The sequence below is a fragment of the Leptodactylus fuscus genome, chromosome 7 (assembly GCF_031893055.1).
Source record: "Leptodactylus fuscus isolate aLepFus1 chromosome 7, aLepFus1.hap2, whole genome shotgun sequence".
In the NCBI taxonomy this organism is placed as follows: domain Eukaryota; kingdom Metazoa; phylum Chordata; class Amphibia; order Anura; family Leptodactylidae; genus Leptodactylus; species Leptodactylus fuscus.
This window is the reverse complement of record NC_134271.1, coordinates 104,363,264-104,386,453: the sequence shown is the minus strand read 5'-3', so window position 1 is coordinate 104,386,453 and position 23,190 is coordinate 104,363,264. Positions and strand designations below refer to the sequence as shown.

The following is a 23,190-nucleotide window of genomic DNA, read 5'->3' as shown; positions in this document are numbered from 1 at the left end:
AGGGGCGGGCTCCGGGCGGCAGCTTCCTTCTCCGCGCACACATCTGGGACGGGCGATCCCTCTGCTGGCCGCTAGAGGGCGCGCTCAGTGTCCTCTGGTGAGCAGAGAGGCTCGCTGGAAGTTTAGTCAGATCGCAGGACCCTCCATGTTATTCTAGATGAGTTTGCTTCCATTTATTTATAATACTATACTATGGAGTAAAAAGACAGCGCACATCCATCTTACACATTCATCTAGTGCTTCTCAGCAAAATCTACAAAAGGAACAGAAGGTTCTTAGTATATGTATTGATCAAGGTGCATAACCCCATTAGCCCCTTCACAGTGACCTCTATATAGTGGGTGCCAGGCCGCAGAGCGACCACCACAATGCAGCACCCACAGTGGGAGCGGTCCAGCAACACCCTTGTCACCAGGCCATACCACCCCACACAATAATTCACATGCTGCCCCCTGAAAACTCGCATCACAAGGCCCTGTAATGTGCTTTTTTTCTGCACTGTGTGGATGGGACTTGTTAACTCCTATCCACTATATTGCCGCTGTACTTCACAGCCGCTTTGCCCCTGGCAATTTCACAGCGGAAACCTTTCTGTGAATACACAATGTGTGTCTCCAAGCTAAGGCAGGGGGTCACAGGACAAACACTGTTGAATTTCTGTCCTGCTGTGGAGTTTTACGTTTAGCAGGTTTAAGACCAGGTCACTTTGCATTATGGGTTTCAGTTTCGCTGAATCTTACCTGCTATGGTGCTACGGGTTAGCCATCAGCAGGTCCACAGTGGCAAATACACTGCGCGTATGGCCAGTGTGTCCACAGCCATAGGGTGTTATTTGAACTAATATAGTATAGAGTACTGATCATGCCGTAGAATAAGGAGAACCTTTTAATATCCCAAGTTCTTTGCACCCTTTAATAGCTGCTGCTCCACTGATTCTGGCACAGTTGAATTTTCTCTCTACCCTGTCCATTCCCGAGCAATGCAGTGCAGTTAGTTTTGGTGGCTAATATTAGGGTCAGTTCACACGTGAAAACCGCCTAGCTTATTTGTGCGAGGTAAAAAACCTCGAGGAGTTTTTTTGACGCTGTTTTTTGCATTCCACGCGGTTTTTGACGAGGTTTTTGACGCGGTTTTCGCTAGCGGTTTTCGCTAGGGTTTTTTTTTCCTATATGTGCTATAGAAACTGCAGGCGAAAACCGCGCGTTTTTTTGCAAAAAAACGCGCGGTTTTGTGTGCAAAAAACCGCGCGGTTTTTTACCGCGCGGTTTTCGCCTCCCATTCACTTCTATGCAATTCTTCAGGCGTTTTCCGCCTGAAGAAAGGTCATGTCGCTTCTTCAGGCGGAAAACGCTAGGAGGAAAAAAAAAGCTAGTGGTCTACATAGACCACCATGTTAAAGGAGAGGTTTTTGAAGCGAATTCCGCTGTCAAAAACCTCCCCTTTGCCCACGTGTGAACTAGCCCTTAGACTGTGTACTGTCAAGTGGGCAGTGTCAGGCAGGGGTGAGGAAGAGGATGTGACTCATCTCAGATCAGAAGTGAACCGTTTCCAAGCTCAGGATCATGCCCGCTTCCCTACACCTGACACCTGGAGTTGGGTAAGGTGGTGAAAGGTCCTCTTTGAAACCTTTCATAGAATTTTGTTGGTAGATCTGGTCCGTAGCACTACATTACATACAATAAATACATTCTTCTATGAAATTGATAAAAATGGCACACAATTTGGCCTATTTTTTTCTCCCAATGGCTATGGAAAATTTGGCTACATGTGTGCCCACCGTTTCTTGTGTACTGGAGGACAAATATTTAGCTGTATTGGACTTAGGGGGAAGTTAATGGTGCGTATCTAAACAGATCCTGTATTGTCATTCAGTACCCCAGGTATGGTGAGAGATAATGGGGGCCATATTGATTGATCAGCATGACCATGTTTGGCTTAAATCCCACTATTAGTGCATTTCCACAAATATCAAGCAATACTAATCCGAGCAGCTGACTTCTATGCTCACTATAGCTGTTGGTCCGCCATCCACCTAATTGTTATGAAAGGCTTTACAAACCATAAAGTGTTTATATAATTGTGTGTAATTTCCAGCACTGAGGGATTTCTGCTCCTATTACATTTGCACTGGCATCATATTGTGGAGCGCTGCAGGCAGTTTGCAGGTCCAGATAATACCTCCAGTGCTAAAGGGACTGCAATGAATTGTAAGCAGCCCCCGCTACTGACAAGAGGCAGCGTAGCATAAATATTTCATCCAATATAAGTCTTCCGCCCCCCAGATCCCCACAGTGCTGTTGCAGTTCAGTAGCTTTGATAATCCTATCATGGTGTGCAATGGCTTCAATACCCATCTATGCATAAATAGGTCAATTAAAAGACAAAAAAAATATGGCAAGACCTGATAAGCTTTAAGATGAGAGAGATATGGTATAGATCATCTGTCTATTCTCATTGTGCATTCTCTGCAAGTCATGGAGGAAACAGGGCAGAAACAGATGGATCGATAGAACAGGAACCACTGAGGAGATTGATCATTTACTGGCGTAGACGTATTGTTATTTTCTGTAATCTGCTATCAACAGATTCCAACTCATGAAGTATTTCAGATCAACAGGTGCGTATTAGGGGAAAAACAAAATCACTTTTAAGACTTATTAGATGAGATTTTTTCAAAAAAAATGAGACAAAAATGCAGTCACATCCTCGTGGTCTGAAAGATGGGTGACACTGGCACTGTAAGACAGATTAGTGAGGTTTCAGGAATGACATTTTTTTTGTAATTAATAAATCCAAGATTGTAAAGTTACGTGTATGAATGCGTCCACAGGATGGCAGTATGCCACATGTGGTTTTACCTCAAATTACCACAGTTCTGTGACGTGGCATATGTGGGGATTGTATAGGTCAGGGGTAGGGAACCTTCGGCTCTCCAGCTGCTGTGAAACTACAACTCCCAACATTCACTTCCATGAAGTTGCAAGAACAGCAGAGCAAGTATGCATGCTGGGAGTTGTAGCTTTGCAACAGCTGGAGTGCCGTACGTTCCCTACCCCTGGTATAGGTGAAGCACATTAAATCCTGTATAACCTGCTGCCTAGTAACCATTGTTAAACCATTGCAGATCAGTAAAAACCTTGTGTGGTTTTGCTGTACGACACACTTCCACCCTGCCCCAACATTACATTTAAATGCCCTAAGCGGCTGTTCAGATGGCGCAGTCAAATCATGGTTTATAGCAGTTACTGGAGTGTTTTGCAATATTTTGCTGCAATTTTTGGTAATTGTCTTTTATGGTTATTAGATAATTGTAAGTAAACTGCTCGGTAAATGGGAGGATTCACAGTTGGGATAATTTATGGATTTTTTTTTTCTTCTTGCACTAATTGTCTTAAATAAGAGACACATGAGCCCTGGTGTAAAATCTCAGCTGGTGTCCCATTAACTCCCCCCTGTCTTGACCCTATCCTTATTCCAAATTATCCATGCTTGTCAGAATAGACAGTGAGGATTACATATGGTGTACAGTAGAGGGGGATTGGTACTTAGACATAAGGACATTTACATGCTTTATCTGCAGATGTCGATGTTGGGCAGAGCTGCTTCTCACCTCTTTTCTATAGCTACAATTCATTTGGCAAGACATAAGGAGATCTTCTCTGCAATCCTTGCTCTGTCTTTGTACAGTGATGAATCAGACCAGATTGCCCATTTTACATTCAGGAGAGGGTGAAAATGTTTTTGCTATTCAGTTATTGCCATTGTACCCCCACCCTAACAAAAAAGACCAATCTCATTACCCTATATCACCCAGAATAAGTCCTGAGCCACTAGTGAATATTGGTAAATGTTGTGGAGTGAAGCTGGAGTTATGTGACCTGATTTTTCATCTCTGTCCTACTATCCAGCAATATATATTGGTAAATACTGAGCTTGAGAACTTGAGCTATTCTAATATGCTGAATGAAGAATATGATGAAAAGTCTGAATTCTTTATTCCACCCCCACATGCAGGCATAGTATGGTGCCATTTCAGGACATGGGCAGCTTTAAGGGATATTGCACTTCTATTTTCCAGTTCAATAAGAGATTCAACCTCTGGAATCCAGGCTGATTAGCTTTTTGGGTAATACACTTGTTTGGAGACCGTGACCTCTTCACTATTTGCATCGGATGCTGCTTGTCTCATAGCGGCTGTGTGATTTACTTTCTGACTAGTCCCATTTGCTGCTATGGGGTGAGTCTGTAGTTACATCACACGGCTGCTATGAAGTCAACAGCGTGTGATGTGAACAGTGGAAAGGTCACAATGCTCGCATGTGATCAGTGGGAGTACTGGGTGTCAGACCCCACACATCTTATTGGGTTTGCATGGGTTTCCTCTGGGTGCCCTGGAATCCTCCCAAACTCCATAGACATTTAGATTATGAGCCCTATTTGGGACACTGTTAACAATATCTCTGTAAAGCACTGAGGAATATGACGGTGATTTTATAATAAAAAATAAAGAACCTGAGGACAGGTCATCAACAACCCGTTTAATAAATAATTATTCCTAACATGCTTAAGATGTAACCATAAAGTCAGAGAGGAAGAATTTACCATGAGGTTGGACATACAGTGACGTGGTAAAGTAACCCATAAACATGATAAGGATAATGAGGGTGAATGGGGCGTATTCCGGCGTAAAACCGTATGTATTTTAATTTACATTTTTTTCAATATGATCACTGTTTTATAGTTAAAACGTGTTTAATTAGAGAGATTAAAACATGGAAAACTTCACCATAAATGGCAGAAAAATCTCATTTCTGCAGTGCAGTTTTAACTTTGCTGTCTGAATATGTCCTTGGGCAGTGGATTATGGATATATCATATCATTTACGCATTTTACATAAAATGCAGACTCTGCATACTGGCACTGGGTTGGATTTGTTGTGCAGTGTTTGCATGAAACTGTTGTTTACAATGCAATACGTTCACATTCAGTGGTGCCTTTAAAAAATGTCTTCAGTTTTATGGTACAGGCCACATCTGTGGCTTCCACCAGTGCTGAATATGATGCCCACAAGTCCTTTGCCACAAGCAATCTTATAGACCTAGAATGTACTGAGTTCCTCTATGTGCTCCACCATAATAGTCGACATTTCGGATACTACAAAACTTGCTTAACGTTGGCCTGGGAAGGGTCTACCAACATCAGTTGATGGACCTAGCCTAGCATCCTGTGAGGACAATGAAGTTCATGGAGCTGCCTCAACACATTTCCTTTTCCATCCGGTGGTGCCTGACAAAACAGGACTAAAGTCTTACATTTACATGAAATTTCACTCATTGCTTTGTGTGCTCTGTTTGGTTGCTTTACACCCAGAGGATATGACTTTCTCGATGTCACTTTCAACCCCCAAAGGACTCAGTAACCAGACCCTTTACATGGCGTGACTTGCGGTAACATAAACAGGCTCCTGATAATGGTATCTGGTATTTACACAGGGTAATAGTGTATGATATTACAGGCACCTGAGAACAGCCTCCCTGTGTATACTCAGCTTCTGAATCTGGCTTTCCTATACTTAGAAAGTGCAATTAGATTAGATATCTTCTTGTTTAGATGTTTTTGTTGAAAAAGGTTGTCATGTTTTTTTTTTCTATAAAAACAAATCCTTTCCAGCAAGCCACTGTCTGGCCTTCCAATGGTGGAATTATATTGACGCCGAGGTCTGTACCCTACATGAGTTTCTAGCTTTATAAGTGTAAAATCTGTGATCATACATGTGATGCTTAGTGACTACAAAGAAGGATGAAACTACATTTCTGATACATGAAGATTGAGTTACATGGGACGATAAGTGGACCATTTCTTGTTTGTAGGAGTGCTCGTTCCTCATGATGGCCTGTGTAAACTTTTCACACCTAGGACAGCATCAGGTGATTGTGTCTTTCAGGTGGCACAAAGAATAATTTGTCTTTGTCCACAGTGATATGGTGCTGAAAACCAGTGCGAGATGAACATCAAATATAGAGATTGCATAGATCTGTGTGACAGATGCAAAGTACTGATGGGTATGTGGCGGTCTTAAGCTGTGCCTCAATTACAACGGTATTTTTGTCAGGCTATATAGATTTCTTCATGGGGTGGAGTTTTTTTTGTTATACTGTCATCTCTAACCTCTGACTCTCCAGTGTTGCAAAACTACAACTCCTATCTGTGACTGCCAGGGCATGTTAGAAGTTGTAGTTTTGCAGCAGTTGAAATGCTATAGGTTAGAGGCAACTGCTGCAATGGATTCAAAGCCATGTTTTAGCCTCTGGATCTCTTCATTGTTTTTGGAAGATTACAAACCAAATGCATGTTCTGTACTGCTGGTAATCTGTAGTAGAGGTGAACCCTTGTGTACTGCTGGTGATCTGTAGTAGAGGTGAACCCTTGTGTACTGCTGGTGATCTGTAGTAGAGGTGAACCCTTGTGTACTGCTGGTGATCTGTAGTAGAGGTGAGCCCTTGTGTACTGCTGGTGATCTGTAGTAGAGGAGAACCCTTGTGTACTGCTGGTGATCTGTAGTAGAGGTGAGCCCTAGTGTACTGCTGGTGATCTGTAGTAGAGGTGAACCCTTGTGTACTGCTGGTGATCTGTAGTAGAGGTGAACCCTTGTGTACTGCTGGTGATCTGTAGTAGAGGTGAGCCCTTGTGTACTGCTGGTGATCTGTAGTGGAGGAGAACCCTTGTGTACTGCTGGTGATCTGTAGTAGAGGTGAGCCCTAGTGTACTGCTGGTGATCTGTAGTAGAGGTGTACCCTTGTGTACTGCTGGTGATCTGTAGTAGAGGTGAGCCCTAGTGTACTGCTGGTGATCTGTAGTAGAGGTGTACCCTTGTGTACTGCTGGTGATCTGTAGTAGAGGTGAGCCCTAGTGTACTGCTGGTGATCTGTAGTAGAGGTGTACCCTTGTGTACTGCTGGTGATCTGTAGTAGAGGTGAACCCTTGTGTACTGCTGGTGATCTGTAGTAGAGGTGAACCCTTGTGTACTGCTGGTGATCTGTAGTAGAGGTGAGCCCTAGTGTACTGCTGGTGATCTGTAGTAGAGATGTACCCTTGTGTACTGCTGGTAATCTGTAGTAGAGGTGAACCCTTGTGTACTGCTGGTGATCTGTAGTAGAGGTGAGCCCTAGTGTACTGCTGGTGATCTGTAGTAGAGGTGTACCCTTGTGTACTGCTGGTGATCTGTAGTAGAGGTGAACCCTTGTGTACTGCTGGTGATCTGTAGTAGAGGTGAACCCTTATGCACTATTGGTGATCTGTAGTAGAGGTGAGCCCTTGTGTACTGCTGGTGATCTGTAGTAGAGGTATACCCTTGTGTACTGCTGGTGATCTGTAGTAGAGGTGAGCCCTTGTGTACTGCTGGTGATCTGTAGTAGAGGAGAACCCTTGTGTACTGCTGGTGATCTGTAGTAGAGGTGAGCCCTAGTGTACTGCTGGTGATCTGTAGTAGAGGTGAACCCTAGTGTACTGCTGGTGATCTGTAGTAGAGGAGAACCCTTGTGTACTGCTGGTGATCTGTAGTAGAGGTGAGCCCTAGTGTACTGCTGGTGATCTGTAGTAGAGGTGTACCCTTGTGTACTGCTGGTGATCTGTAGTAGAGGTGAGCCCTTGTGTACTGCTGGTGATCTGTAGTAGAGGTGAGCCCTAGTGTACTGCTGGTGATCTGTAGTAGAGGTGTACCCTTGTGTACTGCTGGTGATCTGTAGTAGAGGTGAACCCTTGTGTACTGCTGGTGATCTGTAGTAGAGGTGAACCCTTGTGTACTGCTGGTGATCTGTAGTAGAGGTGAACCCTTGTGTACTGCTGGTGATCTGTAGTAGAGGAGAACCCTTGTGTACTGCTGGTGATCTGTAGTAGAGGTGAACCCTTGTGTACTGCTGGTGATCTGTAGTAGAGGAGAACCCTTGTGTACTGCTGGTGATCTGTAGTACAGGTGAACCCTTGTGTACTGCTGGTGATCTGTAGTAGAGGAGAACCCTTGTGTACTGCTGGTGATCTGTAGTAGAGGTGAACCCTTGTGTACTGCTGGTGATCTGTAGTAGAGGTGAACCCTTGTGTACTGCTGGTGATCTGTAGTAGAGGTGAACCCTTATGCACTATTGGTGATCTGTAGTAGAGGAGAACCCTTGTGTACTATTGGTGGCCATCTGTAATAGAGATGAGCTGGGTCAGGCCTGGCGTATGTTATTCCACAGGGCAGGGTGCGGCAGTGATTGTGTCCTCCGGCCTGGCACTTGCACTATATGATTAGAGGGTTTTAGTGACTCTGAATCCCTGGACTCTGGGAGAAGCCTCATCAGTTCCAGCACATGGTTTCACTTTATTCCTATTGTGGGATCTATATAGACTTGTAAACAGCCATTGTTTGTATAGTCTTTCCTGTTTCTGTGCCTTTCCCAGAGGTCACAAAAGGGAGGAAATCTGTGAACTCCCCAGACTCCTTATCACTACCTTGGTTTTTGCAGAAAAACAAATGTCTGCCCTGCACATGGTTAATGGTTTCTTGAGAAATGTTATAAAGTAATAATCATATGATTTTATTACGGATGTAAAAATGAGATAAAATGTCACCGCAGTCCTGTATAGTAGATAGGGACAGAATACATGGAAAAATCTGAAGACTATTCTATCATAGGTTCACAAATGGTACTGATTTATGTGCTTATACACTGTTGGCCAAAAGTATTGGCACCCCTGCAATTCTGTCAGATAATTCTCATTTTCTTCCAGAAAATTATTGCAATAACAAATTGTTTGGTATTACTATCATCATTTAATTTGTCTTCAATGGAAAACCACAAAACGAATTGTCAAAAAGCCAAATTGGATATAATTCCACAGCAAACATAAAAAAGGGGGTGGACAAAAGTATTGGCACTGTTTGAAAAATCATGTGATGCTTTTCTAATTTGTGTAATTAGCAGCACCTGTTACTTACCTGAGGCACCTAACAGGTGGTGGCAATAACTAAATCACTCTTGCAGCCAGTTGAAATGGATTAAAATTGACTCCACCTCTGTCCTGTGTCCTTGTGTGTACCACATTGAGCATGGAGAAAAGAAAGAAGACCAAAGAACTGTCTGAGGACTTGAGAAGCAAAATTGTGAGGAAGCATGAGCAATCTCAAGGCTACAAGTCCATCTCCAAAGACCTGAATGTTCCTGTGTCTACCGTGTGCAGTGTCATCAAGAAGTTTAAAGCCCATGGCACTGTGGCTAACCTCCCTAGATGTGGACGGAAAAGAAAAATTGACGAGAGATTTCAGCGCAAGATTGTGTGGATGGTGGATAAAGAACCTCGACTAACATCCAAACAAGTTCAAGCTGCCCTGCAGTCCGAGGGTACAACAGTGTCACCCCGTACTATCCGTCGGCGTCTGAATGAAAAGGGACTGTATGGTAGGATACCCAGGAAGACCCCACTTCTTACCCAGAGACATAAAAAAGCCAGGCTGGAGTTTGCCAAAACTTACCTGAGAAAGCCAAAAACGTTTTGGAAGAATGTTCTCTGGTCAGATGAGACAAAAGTAGAGCTTTTTGGGAAAAGGCATCAACATAGAGTTTACAGGGAAAAAAAAGGCCTTCAAAGAAAAGAACACGGTCCCTACAGTCAAACATGGCGGAGGTTCCCTGATGTTTTGGGGTTGCTTTGCTGCCTCTGGCACTGGACTGCTTGACCGTGTGCATGGCATTATGAAGTCTGAAGACTACCAACACATTGTGCAGCCTAATGTAGGGCCCAGTGTGAGAAAGCTGGGTCTCCCTCAGAGGTCATGGGTCTTCCAGCAGGACAATGACCCAAAACACACTTCAAAAAGCACTAGAAAATGGTTTGAGAGAAATCACTGGAGACTTCTAAAGTGGCCAGCAATGAGTCCAGACCTGAATCCCATAGAACACCTGTGGAGAGATCTCTTGATGGCAGTTTGGAGAAGGCCCCCTTCACATCTCAGGGACCTGGAGCAGTTTGCCAAAGAAGAATGGTCTAAAATTCCAGCAGAGAATTGTAAGAAACTCATTGATGGTTACCGAAAGCGGTTGTTCGCAGTTATTTTGTCTAAAGGTTGTGCTACCAAGTATTAGGCTGAGGGTGCCAATACTTTTGTCCGGCCCATTTTTGGAGTTTTATGAAAAATGATCAATGATTTGACTTTTTTTTTTTTTTTTTCATTCTCTTTTGTGTTTTTTCATTGCAAGCAAAATAAATGAAGATATTAACACCAAAGAGTTTGTGCTTGCAATCATTTTCTGGAAGAAAACAAGTATTATCTGACAGAATTGCAGGGGTGCCAATACTTTTGGCCAACAATGTATTACTCTAGTTTTCTGTGGTTCGGGCCTTCACGGATCGACTCATTTAACACTACGGATGCCAGAAAATTTGCATAAGTAACTAATTAAATCTATGTCAACTCCTGGCACACGGACCCCCAAGCTGCCTACATACTTAACAACTTAACACCTTTGTTGCTATGATCCATACATTGGAATTCAATGGGGGATATTTATAAAAATTACATTTATTGTATCATTATTGTTTATGTATCTACTTACCAAAACCAGTATATATTATTATTGTTTTATTGTGGATAACATGACCAGCTGCCTTCACAAAGTATAGCATCTTTTGGAAGCTTTTGTTTTCTTATTTTTCCACCTGCCACTATTTGCTCATGGTAGTAAGACATCACCCTTAAAGTGAATATCTTACATATTTCTTTTTGGATTTCCATTATCCTGATCGTTGGGGTTATCATGTGTCGAACCTTGACAGTTTTCCCCTATTTTCTCGTTTGTGGCAGAACACCTTTAAATCTATGTTCAAGCAATGGTGTTCTGACCATTAAGATATACTATCAAATTTATTAGAGTAAAATAATTCACTTTTTAGGTAAAACAACTAAGAAAATCGTATTCTACGCTGAATTTCACTCTAAATATTACCCTTCTCTTCTAGATCCCTGTTTGTACATTCCTCGATTTGCACATATGCTGGAGTTTGGAGATAAAAATCATGAAGTGTCCATGACCGCTTTAAGACTGGTCCAGAGGATGAAGAGAGACTGGATGCACACAGGACGGCGGCCATCTGGGCTTTGTGGTGCTGGTAAGAGGAACTTGATTTACTTCTAGGGGAGGATTTCTCTGTACACACAGACTTCTATAGAGTTCATGATGACTGGAGGTCCAGTATCAGTATCCTGCATCAGTATCAGTATCCTGGGCCCCATTGCTGTTCTCTGCTATGCATGATCCTGTTCAGTGACTTCAGTTACCTGAGCAGTGGGAAAGTGGTCATAATAATAATAATAAATTTTATTTATATAATATATATATATATTATATATTCCGCAGCGCTGTACAATTTGTAGGGTTCAGATACAGACAGATACAAAACAAAGAACGTCATTTCACACAATGGGACTGAGGGCCCTGCTCACAAGAGCTTACAATCTATGAGGTAGAGAGGATGACACAAGAGGTAGGAGGGGACATAGGGGTCATAGCTCAGTAGTGTTTGGGTGCAAAGCATGCAGCAAGGTTCTAGGCATACAGGGGAGTCAGAACTGTGCAGAGTACAGGGCCAGCATGGAGGATCCTATCTCCAGCACTTTCTAGCATAGAATAGACCACTTGGGAGAGACTGGTGAATGTATTCACTGTGTGTAGGTGGTGAATGTTCCTATATGCAATAGGACCTGTAACACTGCAAATTCTGTCTTTTTTTTTTTTTTTTTTTCTTTTGATGTAAATGAGATGCCCAGAACATTGGGGATGTGGATTCCTGATCATAGCACGATACATCACCGGTTCTCTCCAGCCCTTCTCCCCTTATGCCGAATTCAAGTTCCCATTACCATCAGCATTCAGGGTGAGAAGAGTGGGGCTGGACAAGATATAGTGATGGATGGTCCTCAAACCAGAATTCCATGTCCCCCGTGCTTCAAAGGTCACATTTACAGGAAAAATAAAAGAATCAAATGATAAAGTGCCAGTATGACTGTGCTTGATCTTAATTCACCCACAAGATACTGTGCCTACTTTACTAGACATTTGGGAGGTGCCAGCTACACTCTCTAGCAGCTGTGACCTCCCAAGGTACACCCACACTACCCAAATATCCCTGGTGGCTGAGGAAAGCACAAATTTCAAGGTAATACTTTTGTGTTATCAACAAAATTGTACAGTCATTGGCCAGGAATACGTTTGCCTGTGTGACCGTTCCCATTAAAGCCATGACATAGTGTTTTTTTTAATAACTTTTTTTTTGGTAAATAAATTTTATTAAACGTCCATCTTTTTTGGTACGTAAATTAAGAGCAATGGTCTGCAGAGTCCATAAGCGGACTGCATGCAGTAGTAGGTAGCCTTTGACATTCTGTGAGACTCTGCAGCACAATACATTCCTGTCCACACCATTACACTTGTCATTTTATCTTCACATTATAGCACTTTCTTCTAAGGAAAGCTTATTAAAGTTTAAGCCTTACAAGGGGGGAAAATGACCTTTCCAATATGACCTATTCAGCGCAGATTATAGCCGTGCAGAGGCCATCCAACAGGAACATTTCACTAGGAAATATCGTTCTCATAAACGGCGCTTGCAAACGAATGGTCTTTTTTTTCAGCACTTTAATTGCTGCGCTAATATGAAATGCATCATTGGATACTATGTGTTTTCTGCAAATGTGTTTTTCCTCCATCGTATAATCGCAAATACCAAAAACATTAGGAGTTGAGATGATTATGGATTGTCCATTATTTATGATGTGTGGCTCCATCTGCGCTTATTGTAAACTATGATGACATGGTAATTCTCCCAGAGCCCTTCGCTCCTGACTATTGCATGTTTATTCTATGGAGGGAGTTTTTTTTTTTTTTGTCAGAGCTTGAAAGAATCCAAATAGATCTTAATCCTTAAAATGTAGAACCAAATAATAAACCTGTGTGTGAATACTTGCTCACAAAAATGTGCTGTTCATAGGATATTGTTTATATAAGGACCGGCTCTACCGGGCTGCTGTACAAAGCATTATTTCTCCCACCCCTCATATCTCCACACATTCATTTCCTTGGGCAGTATCATGTGCAGGCCATGGGTAGGAGTGGCGCTTTGGGGCTAAATAAGGAACAGCAGGCTTATTCCCTAATCTTTATGAACACTAGTAATATCTACCATTGAAGTGGCCATGTGTTTTATGGCACTGTAGAGGTATGTATGGATGTCCAGTGTAACTAAATAACAGGCAATTTCCTGTTCTTATGGCCATTATTGGAGAATCTTTTGCTTAGTTATATGGCACTATTATTTTCCAAAGTGCTTTACACTAATATAGTGTACATTGTCCCAAGTACGGCTCACAATCTAAATTACCTATTGGTATATCTTCATATTTATCCAGAGGAAACCCATGAAAACACGGGAAGAACATAAAAACTCCTTACGAGCGGAGCGTGAGAGCAGGAGACAGCTCTCCGGTGTCTGCTTGTTCACAATGCAGGCTGAGAAACCATCTCTGGACACTTGCAGACGGGGCCGCCGCAGCCCTCACTGTGAATGAGTGCAAGGCCCCGACCTGCCAGTGTCCAGAGATGATTCTCAGCCTGCATTGTGAACAAGCAGACACCGATCCCGCGATCAACCCATACGTCCTTCGCGATCGACCGGTAGATCACGATCGACGTATTGGGCACCCCTGCTGTACACAGTGACACCCTATCGCCAAAACATGCAATTACAAATGTTATGCAATAAACTTCATGATCCAACAATCTATTGTGACAAGCAGAGGACCTTTTAGCCTAATTTATAATGATAAATAAAGTAGTTATTATTATAATTCAGATTAAAAGTTAAGTTTTATAGTTCCCTGCGTCCTCTGCTTGTGACATTGTCACCCTAACAGCCTATATTTCATTGATACTGAAATATAATACTAATGGTTTACGGAAAAACGTAATTATATTATTAGTGTAAGGTCAAATTAGCACTCCCTTAATGGGATTTAAAAACTATAATTTATAAATTCTATGAAAAAATTCTGCAAAATATGCCAAAAACCCTCCAAACAATTATTGTAAAATTAAATTTTTTTATATGTACACTCAAGTATGTATCCACATGACTGTAAATACATGAAGAATTTAACAAGTTACTAAGTGTAAAATATCTGAACAGGCTTAAAAAAATAAACTGTTACATATAAAAATATTAAAACCTAAAAAAAAAAAAAAAAAAAAAAAATTATATGTTATTCAAGAACACAGTTTTCCCACATAACATAAGGCTCCTTAGAGCCACATAAAATACATTTCAGTAGCTACAAATTCTGCTAAGAGACATAAATTAAAAAAAAAATAACATTGAGCGCTTCATTAAAGCTCATACATACATGGTTATTAAGGGATTAAACTTGTATACTACTAGATGAGCCATATTAGTTAGAAGTGGGGGACAGATGATCCCAGGAGGGAGCATCAGACTACTCAGGGTTTCTTTGTAGTCTGTTGCCATACAGACACATAGGCTTGCACAGGAGCTGCAAGCACAAAATAATTATCTGAGTTGTTGTTTAATTAAGATCATTTTCTAATCTTCGTAAATGAATGATCTAGTTTCCAGTATAGATGGAATGGGATAGGTCATCAGTATTAGTTCAGCAAGGGTTTGACACCTGAGACCCCTGCAGATCTGCTGTTCGGGGACGGCCCTGTGATGGTAATGTTTACCTGCCACAACCTGTGCTGCTTTCTCTCCGCATGATTTGTAGAAGTGGGTTTTGGTACTGCAGCACCGTCCCATAATCTTCAATGTGAACATTACCAGGAGCTGCACTGTCCACAGAAGAAAGATCTGTGTGGGGGTCGGACCCTCGCATATCTAATATTGATGACCTAGAATAAGAAGAATCCAGAATAACTCTTATTTTTTCATTCTAGATGTAGTAGAAGAATATAACAAATAGGTTACTAAGATGATGACATTGAGTGTAATTTTGTCTGGAGTTTCCCTTTAAGACCTGCTTCAGACCCAGGTGGCAATGACAGCACCATCATAGTTGATGCAGAGTATAGCATTATAATGCATAGAGCGGGCTGACACACATCACTTTTCTAGAACTCCTTGTCCAATCTTTTCACCCCTGTGGTGAACGTTGAGCTTGTTGTGTGATGTGAGGAGACATAATTTTCTTTGACCTTGTGAAGAATAAATCTGCTTTATATGTAATTGTGTATTATGTATGTTTTCAGTGTTTATGTGATTTATGAGGTTTGGAATGTCAGTGTTGTATTGCAGAGCTTAATAAAAGGCAGGCTTGTATTTACGATCCACTTTTTATATATTATCTTGCAATCACCCCAGTAAAACCATGGCGTATCAGAGCACAAAATGATATAGACCGCTCAGAATTTCCTGAACGTTTTTCACTGCTGCAAGCTTCACTCCATTGAAGCAAATGAAAGGTTTACAGCAATTACCAGAGCTCGCCCACTAATAGCTGAGTTTGTAAACCTGGGTTGAGCCCAGTGTATGTACATCTTGTGCCTAGAATACCAATCAGCTGTTGTGAGAGCCTTCTGGTAATGCAGTGATATTCCTGTGCCTGGCGCAGACCACCTTGTCTTGTTTATTCACCTGTTTTGCTGACTTTCTCCTCTCTGTAGCTCTCCTGGTCGCATCCAGAATGCACGACTTTCGACGAACTATTAAAGAGGTCATCAGAGTTGTAAAAGTTTGCGAATCCACCCTGAGAAAAAGGTGAGCATGTAACACATGAAGCATGGTAGCATTAGACCTAGTCTATTAAAAGGAGTCTATCACCGCCTCCATGTATGTTCAACTGCCACCAGGTTACAGAGCACAATACAGTGGTTAACAACATACGTTGTAGATTTAGAGAAAAAACAACTTTGAAACTTGTACACCAGGGGCAGGCCTATATCCCTAAGAGCACTACTCTACCTGCTCAAATGATGTCTTAGGGTAAGTTCACACGGCAATTTGTGGTCTGGAACCTGAGGCAGAGGCCGCCTCATGTTGAGGACCAAAAGCCGGGTAGCCGTGACTGAAAGCCGGTGCACTGCATCGGCATCCAGCCGCACACTCCGCTCCGGATTATGCCCAATGAATGGGCCCAGTCCGGAGGAGGGAGTGTCTACAGGCCGAATTGCGAGGCGGCTTGGCCTGAAGAATAAGCACCTCGCTTTTTTTTTTTTTCCCAAGAGCTGGAAGAAACGGCTCCCGGAAAAACTCCTGAGCGTTTTTTCCGGGAGCCGTCTTTCTGGTCAAGATTTTGAGGCGGATACGGCCTCAAAATCCTGACCAAAAAACTACATGTGAACTTACCCTTAGGGTGCATTCACACTACAGAACGCCAGCGTGTATCACAGCCGTACACGCCGGCGTTACAGCAGGGCTGCCGGACACTTCCCATTCATTTCTATGGGAGCCGGCATGCGAGCGCTCCCCATAGAAATGAATGGACTGCTTTTTTCCATTCATTTCTATGGGGAGCGCTCGCATGCCGGCTTCCATAGAAATGAATGGGAAGTGTCCGGCAGCCCTGCTGTAACGCCGGCGTGTACGGCTGTGATACACGCTGGCGTTCCGTAGTGTGAATGCACCTTTAGAAGTGGCAGGATCAACTCTGACTGCAAGCAGGATATGGAAGGGGTCTGAGGGGTGAGCAGTGCTTGTAGAGGTGATGAACGCCCTTTAAATTGGTTCTTCATCTTCATATTAAATATTGTATTGTCACGTTAGATCATTCAGAATCCAATCACTCTTGATTTTCAAAAACAAATGTGTAAAATATATACATTTAAATAAAGTTTCTATACTTTGATGCTTTTTATGTGAGGGCTCAGGATAGGTGATCACTCTAATCAGCAGGGATCTGATAGCTGAGCTCTGGTCTTTGCTTCTCCTCAGTTATCCCATAGAGATGAATGGAGTGACAATCTGCCACTCCAGTCATAGGGGGGTATCCGCACTGTTCAAACAGATATCCCCTGTCCTCTGGATGTAGAATAACTTGAAATTATATGGAATACCCCTTTAGGCTGGGAAAAGACAGAGTGGAAATACTGTGTTTTTGACAGTGCAAACAGAGAAAAAAAGGGACTGTAAAAAGCTGCATTTTACATTCCCTTCAAAGGGATGCGATTTTAGTAAATCTCATTCATGCATTGCTGGAAAAAAATCCAAAGCCGAAAATAACCTGTGGTGTGGATGTAAAATCTGCACTATGTCAATTTCTGCTGCAGACGTTCATTGCAAACTTCACTGCATGGAAATCTACCGAGGGAAGTCTGCAGAGTTTGCAGTGTCTCAGTCCTTGTGTGTCCTTACCCTCAATCTTTTCTGCTGGCACTTCAGGGAGCTTGCAGAGGATATAACTAGTACACTACTTCTGCAGCACCGGTACTGTGAATTTAGCTCCTTGTCTTGCTGAAATGCAAAGTTTTTCTGACATTTTGGGCGGGGGATTAATTCCAATGCCATGGTATTTAAAGATCAGCATTTGTCTGTACTAGATCTCTTGGCTACTGGTATACTGTAGGATGTAAGGATATTCTGCCAGGAGAATGAAAAGTTTTTAATGCAAGAGACCAAATTGTAGTTAAATGTGAAGAGGTATCCTGTGGAAATGTCAGATGTGTAAATCTGAGTATTATCTCAACTCTTTATAAAAATCTAGCAGTTCAGACAATATCATATTTCCCCTTTACATTGGCTTACTCTTCCATGGATTGCTTTTGGAATGAAACTTCAGTATACGAGTAAATGTTGCTCTTGCTGTGTTTTTTATACTACTGAAAAATCAGATATTTTGCATGAACTCTATAACCAGTTTTGTGCTATTAGATAGTGACATAATACTTGCTATGTACAAATGCACTCCATTGCCTGAGTTTGTACTGTGGCAACCATATGCTATACATTAAGGCTTTATACAGAAGACTGGTTCAAAATGGCTGTGAAGAGGGAGTTATTTCACAGCTGTTTTTCATCCATGGGGCATCCATTTTCCCAGATCCCTTATAGACTTAGGTTTATTGAGGGATCAGTGAAAATGAGCAAAATTTCTATTTTTGACTGTTACACTGGTGAGTGTAGCTGTGTGACCGCAGTTACAATAGTTATGGTGACCAGCGACGTAGACTATGGCCTCGCTACAAGTGATCTGGGGGAGGGGGTAGTCAGCGGAGATGTGACTAGAAGTAGATTTAGTATAGTATAAGTAATATTCCCCTCTCCAGCATCTGCCTATGCTACAGGTCGATAATAGACAGAAAATCCCTGTAATATCCCTTTTACTTTATATCTGGTAACCAGTCCAGATTTCTTGGAATTCCCATGTAATACTGGAAGAGCTTCTGATGTACAATCAGTCTTTGGCACACACTAACCACTCTTTGTATAGGAACCTATTTGGCATTGAAAGAAACCTGGCAAGTCCGAATGCCCCACTGCATATGTAGTATAGGAGCAGTAGCGTTTTATATGTATTATTACACAAATCCCACTGGATCATTGTAGACCAGTCCAGGTAATAGGACCAAGCGATCTACAGAGACAAGCTTGGCGTTCACATTGCTGAGTGATAGCTTTGTTGGGAGGACAGTGACATGGTCCTCCTGGGATTGTGTGGAAAAGGGGCGTTTGTCGTAGATGAAACAAAATACTTCAAGTAGAAAGTAGTTTTGGAAATTTGTTAATTTGTCGGTCCAGGGTTTTGCCTGTGGAGGTCGATTTTAATGCTACTGTATTTTTTGTTAGTTTTATTATGTTGTGTTGTCACTTCTGACCAGAAATATATACCATAGATATCGGCCAGTAATAATATTGGTGAGTGTAGCAAAACCATCAAATCATCGTAATGACCCAGCGAACAGCAGAAGTGTTTCATGTAACACTGACAGAAGGCTCGAGCAGAACAGATGAGCCTCCCTTGTTGCTTTCTTCAGTGGGGCGTCCCCCATAGGATAGCTCTGCTTTTTTTTCATGTGCGTTCCCATGCTGTGCGGCAAAAAGGCCACATTTTAAAGCCTTTGAATCCCTCCAAAATGAAAGATTAAAAGTGAAATGTAACAACTTGGAGGCCTTCCATCAAGCGGCTCCCTGCAGAGGTGCCTATGAATTGACGGCAGACGTGTACCGCTGCCTAAATGCACTTGTGGTGTCACCTGATCTCTGGGGGTTGTGTGAGTGCTCCGCCATCCTGCTCTGCTTTATGTCCTGTGGTTTCTAAATGCTATATGCAGTGATTAAGGCAGCCAGCCGTTCTTAATAGAAAAAGAATTGGAGGAGAAATCGCAGCAGTGTCATTCCTAAAACAAGGGCACTTACTCCTTGGAATCAACCTGTGTGACTATGGGATTGTACAAGGATCTGTGCCTATAGGAATGGCTCATGTGTAAATGTTTATACCAGTCATGCCCGTCCTCCTCATCTGAAGTGACAGCCCGATTTCCTTTTGACGGAAGGTAAATGAGTGAACTGAATCTTTTATGCCAGGGAAGCAGAAGACGGCGATGAAGATATTACTGTATTTACTGTGCCTCTCCACAAAGCCGGATTGTCAGATATAAGATGATCCTATGTCGCTCTCATCCTCACTGTTTACAGTTATTACAGGGAGAAGGAGGAGGAAAATGAGGTTTTACTGTTTCCTTCCATTGAATTAAGTTTTTCAGGGCAAAGAATACAACAGAAAATATAGATCTGCTTGAGACTTTTCTTCTTATGGCGCGGATGGTTCATTTGCAAATTTCTGAGAAGCCAGAACGTCTCCGTTCTGTTTAATAGGGAAAGCATGCCCCCGCATCACATGTACATGCTGAATACATAATCGCTAGCAGTCATTTGTCAGCAATCCAATAGTTTATTTATTTTTCAGGGTTTTAAGATTTTCTCACATTACAATAACTAAAAAAATCATTAAAGGGAACCTGTCACATTGTAAATACATTCCTGTATTTGGGCAGAGGACGCTGAACAGATTGCTACATAGTTTTATGAGAGAGGATTCGGTATACAGTAACCTGTGTACTAGGACACCCACCTCCCGTATACAGTGTCATGTCTCTGTTTTTTTTTACTCACTTGGGTATTACTAAGGGACAGTCATTTAATGGAAAAATGACTGAAATTAAAAGTCGACTCAATGTCAATTTGATCATATCGATTATTTCAAGTGCTTTCCATCCATGCCTATCCTATCTCACACCTCCAGCGGCTACATATGTCTTTCACTGTATTCTATCCAATAAGGGTTGCTTATACTTGCATAACCAAAATTCAGTGGCATCGAATAGGGAGCATGGCATGTAAGAGCCAGAGAGTCCTAAAATAATTGCAAATTAATTGTAATTTAAGGAAAAATTCAATTCACATTTCAATTAACTGATTTTGAATTCGGTCACAATCGTCCAGCCCTTGTAATACTACTGTCTATGAACCCTTCTATGACTGCATGGTCAGGAATAACCTCTACTAACACATTAGATAGCACAATTGTTGGGGCAACTACAGTATACAACATTTTCTGCAAGTTTTATTTTAACATCGATGCATGTTACGTTTTGTAGGTTTAATCTCTATGGTCAAAGATTTCCACATACGTTGTCCCATAGATATTGACATGTTTCTTGAGTTTTACATATTTATTGTAATGCCAGACATTTTGTAGGTTAACAGAATTTGAAGACACGCCAACAAGTCAATTGACGATAGATGAATTCATGAAGATTGATTTGGAAAAGGAATGTGATCCTCCTTCCTTTGTTGCAGGTCAAAGGAAGATCCGGATACAGCAGGTAAATCCTTATATATGTAATAGCCATTGATTCTCTTTCATATTCTGATAAGTGAAGCCCTGTCTTGAATAAATAAATAAATCTTTACCAACTCTATGTACTAGCTGAACGTCTGCAGAAAACCAGTGTAATGAAGAGAGGTGAAGTTTTGAGGCCAAGCCCTGACCATAAAATTGTGTGCAGAAGGGAGCTGTGAAAACAATCGCACCTGAAAAGCAAAATAATATATTGAAATATATTGCCATTTAATACTTATTAATTCCAGAAAATGCAGCTGCGTATCATCTAGCCATTCTGATAGTTTTATCCAAAAAAACAATAGGAAAAAATTAAAGGGTGACTTTCTATAGCCTAGCCCTACAAGGTTGTATAGAAATAAGGCTACGATTAAGGAAACACTATTTTGCATGTCGGGGATAGTTTTTGTATAACAGAACCCCGATGTTTTACCACTTGATATGTATTAAAATAAAAGTCGAATTTTAGGATACGTGGCAGTGCTGGACTTTCTTCTTTTTTTTTTTTCTTTTTTTTTTTCCATATCTATAGAAATAAGCCTGCAATTTTTTTTTTCATTATGTTTTTTTGTTTTTTATTTTTTTAACAAATGAAACACAACTCCTGTCTGGTATTTAATCTCAATTCTGTTGCCTTTATTCGTCAAGAGCTGCAATAAGAAACCTGCCGTTTGGACTAGTATAGTGCTGTTTTTTTGAGTAATTATAGATAGAAAAACACATTTTTCAGATGCTGGGCACCACTCTAAAGATGGTTGATTTGCTGCAAGATTATTCTAAAAATTGTGAAATTTTTCAAATTAAACTACTGTATAATATTTATTGTCAATCACTGCTAGATGTCTAATGTGTGACGCACGTGAAGTACTGTATATTAGGGAAGATTTATTATAAGTGGTGCAGATGAAAAATTGAGTACTTGTTCCTGGCAGCAGTCTGCAAATCCCCACTTTTCCCCTGCACAAGTTTTGATAAATCTCCTCCATTTTGTGTGATGAATAGTAAAAGTTTCTTATTTTGTGTACTGAGACAAAATGGGTAATAATAACCAAAATAACAGACAGAATCCCCTCTAACAGCCATCCAATACTTGTCATTTCAGCTGGAACAAGAATTGGCCAAAAAATTGGACGATGTGGAAGGTAACGCCAAATATTATCAATAACATACATGTTCAGGATTAAAAACATGCCTGCTTTCTTCTAGAAACAGTACCACTCAGGTCTAGGGATTGTGTCTGGTATTGTAGCTCAGCTCTATTCACATCAGTGGGGCTAAGCTGCAATACCACACTTAAAGAGGACCTTTCACCACTTTTGGGCACAGGCAGTGTTATATACTGCTGGAAAGCTGACAGTGCGCTGATTTCAGCGCACTGTCGGCTTTCCCGATCCGTGCCCGGTGTAAAGCGCTATCGGTCCCGGGACCGTAGCGCTTTAGTGTCAGAAGGGCGTTTCTGACCATTAGCCAGAGACGTCCTTCTGCCTCGCGGCGCCAATCGCGCTGTACTGTGGAGCGGGGAGGAACGCCCCCTCCCCTCCTGATAATACTCGTCTATGGACGAGCTGTGTGAGCAGAGGGAGGGGGCGTTCCTCCCGGCTCCACAGCACAGCGCGATTGGCGCCGCGAGGCAGAAGGACGTCTCTGGCTAATGGTCAGAAACGCCCTTCTGACACTAAAGCGCTACGGTCCCGGGACCGATAGCGCTTTACACCGGGCACGGATCGGGAAAGCCGACAGTGCGCTGAAATCAGCGCACTGTCAGCTTTCCAGCAGTATATAACACTGCATGTGCCCAAAAGTGGTGAAAGGTCCTCTTTAACCTGTAGCAGGCGTGGTGCTGTTTTTGTAAGAATACAGCCATTTTAAATTTTTTCTAATTTTCATGTTATTTTACTGCATGATCTATTGTGCTCTTGTTTCTTTAACAGGAGAAATTACAACTTATCAAGATGAAATAGAGAATGAGCTGGAGAGTAGCAGGCCGAAGCCAAAAGGAATCTACGCTTCTTTCAGCAAAGAGGGTACCATTTATTAATTGTCACTTTCGTTCATTTATTGCATGAAACTCCTAGGGTCACATTATATAACATACAAGATGGTGCCATGTCTCATTTGCTAATGAGACAGTTGACAGGACTGGTTCTGTTTTGGGAAAAAAAGTAAACCTAATCTTGAGGACATCCTTTAACCCCTTGCTGACTTTGTGTCTTGGCAGTGGCTGTGCAGGGGAACTAGCTGTCAGTCATTGAGCACATCATATACAATTACAGGAGCGGCTTCCACCTGATCTGGTGGTCATGTGATCTAT

The 23,190-nt window shown here is 41.9% G+C and overlaps 1 protein-coding gene across 1 annotated transcript in view; it reads left to right on the top strand.

The window, feature by feature from the left end:
- Positions 1-23,190, top strand: part of BRF1 (BRF1 general transcription factor IIIB subunit) — a 214,121-nt gene that overhangs the window by 112,147 nt on the left and 78,784 nt on the right. The window contains exons 6-10 of the mRNA XM_075282663.1: positions 10,997-11,146; positions 15,706-15,799; positions 20,736-20,862; positions 21,982-22,021; positions 22,811-22,903. Of these exons, the coding sequence (XP_075138764.1) occupies positions 10,997-11,146; positions 15,706-15,799; positions 20,736-20,862; positions 21,982-22,021; positions 22,811-22,903 (504 nt within the window). The remainder of the gene's footprint in view (positions 1-10,996; positions 11,147-15,705; positions 15,800-20,735; positions 20,863-21,981; positions 22,022-22,810; positions 22,904-23,190) is intronic.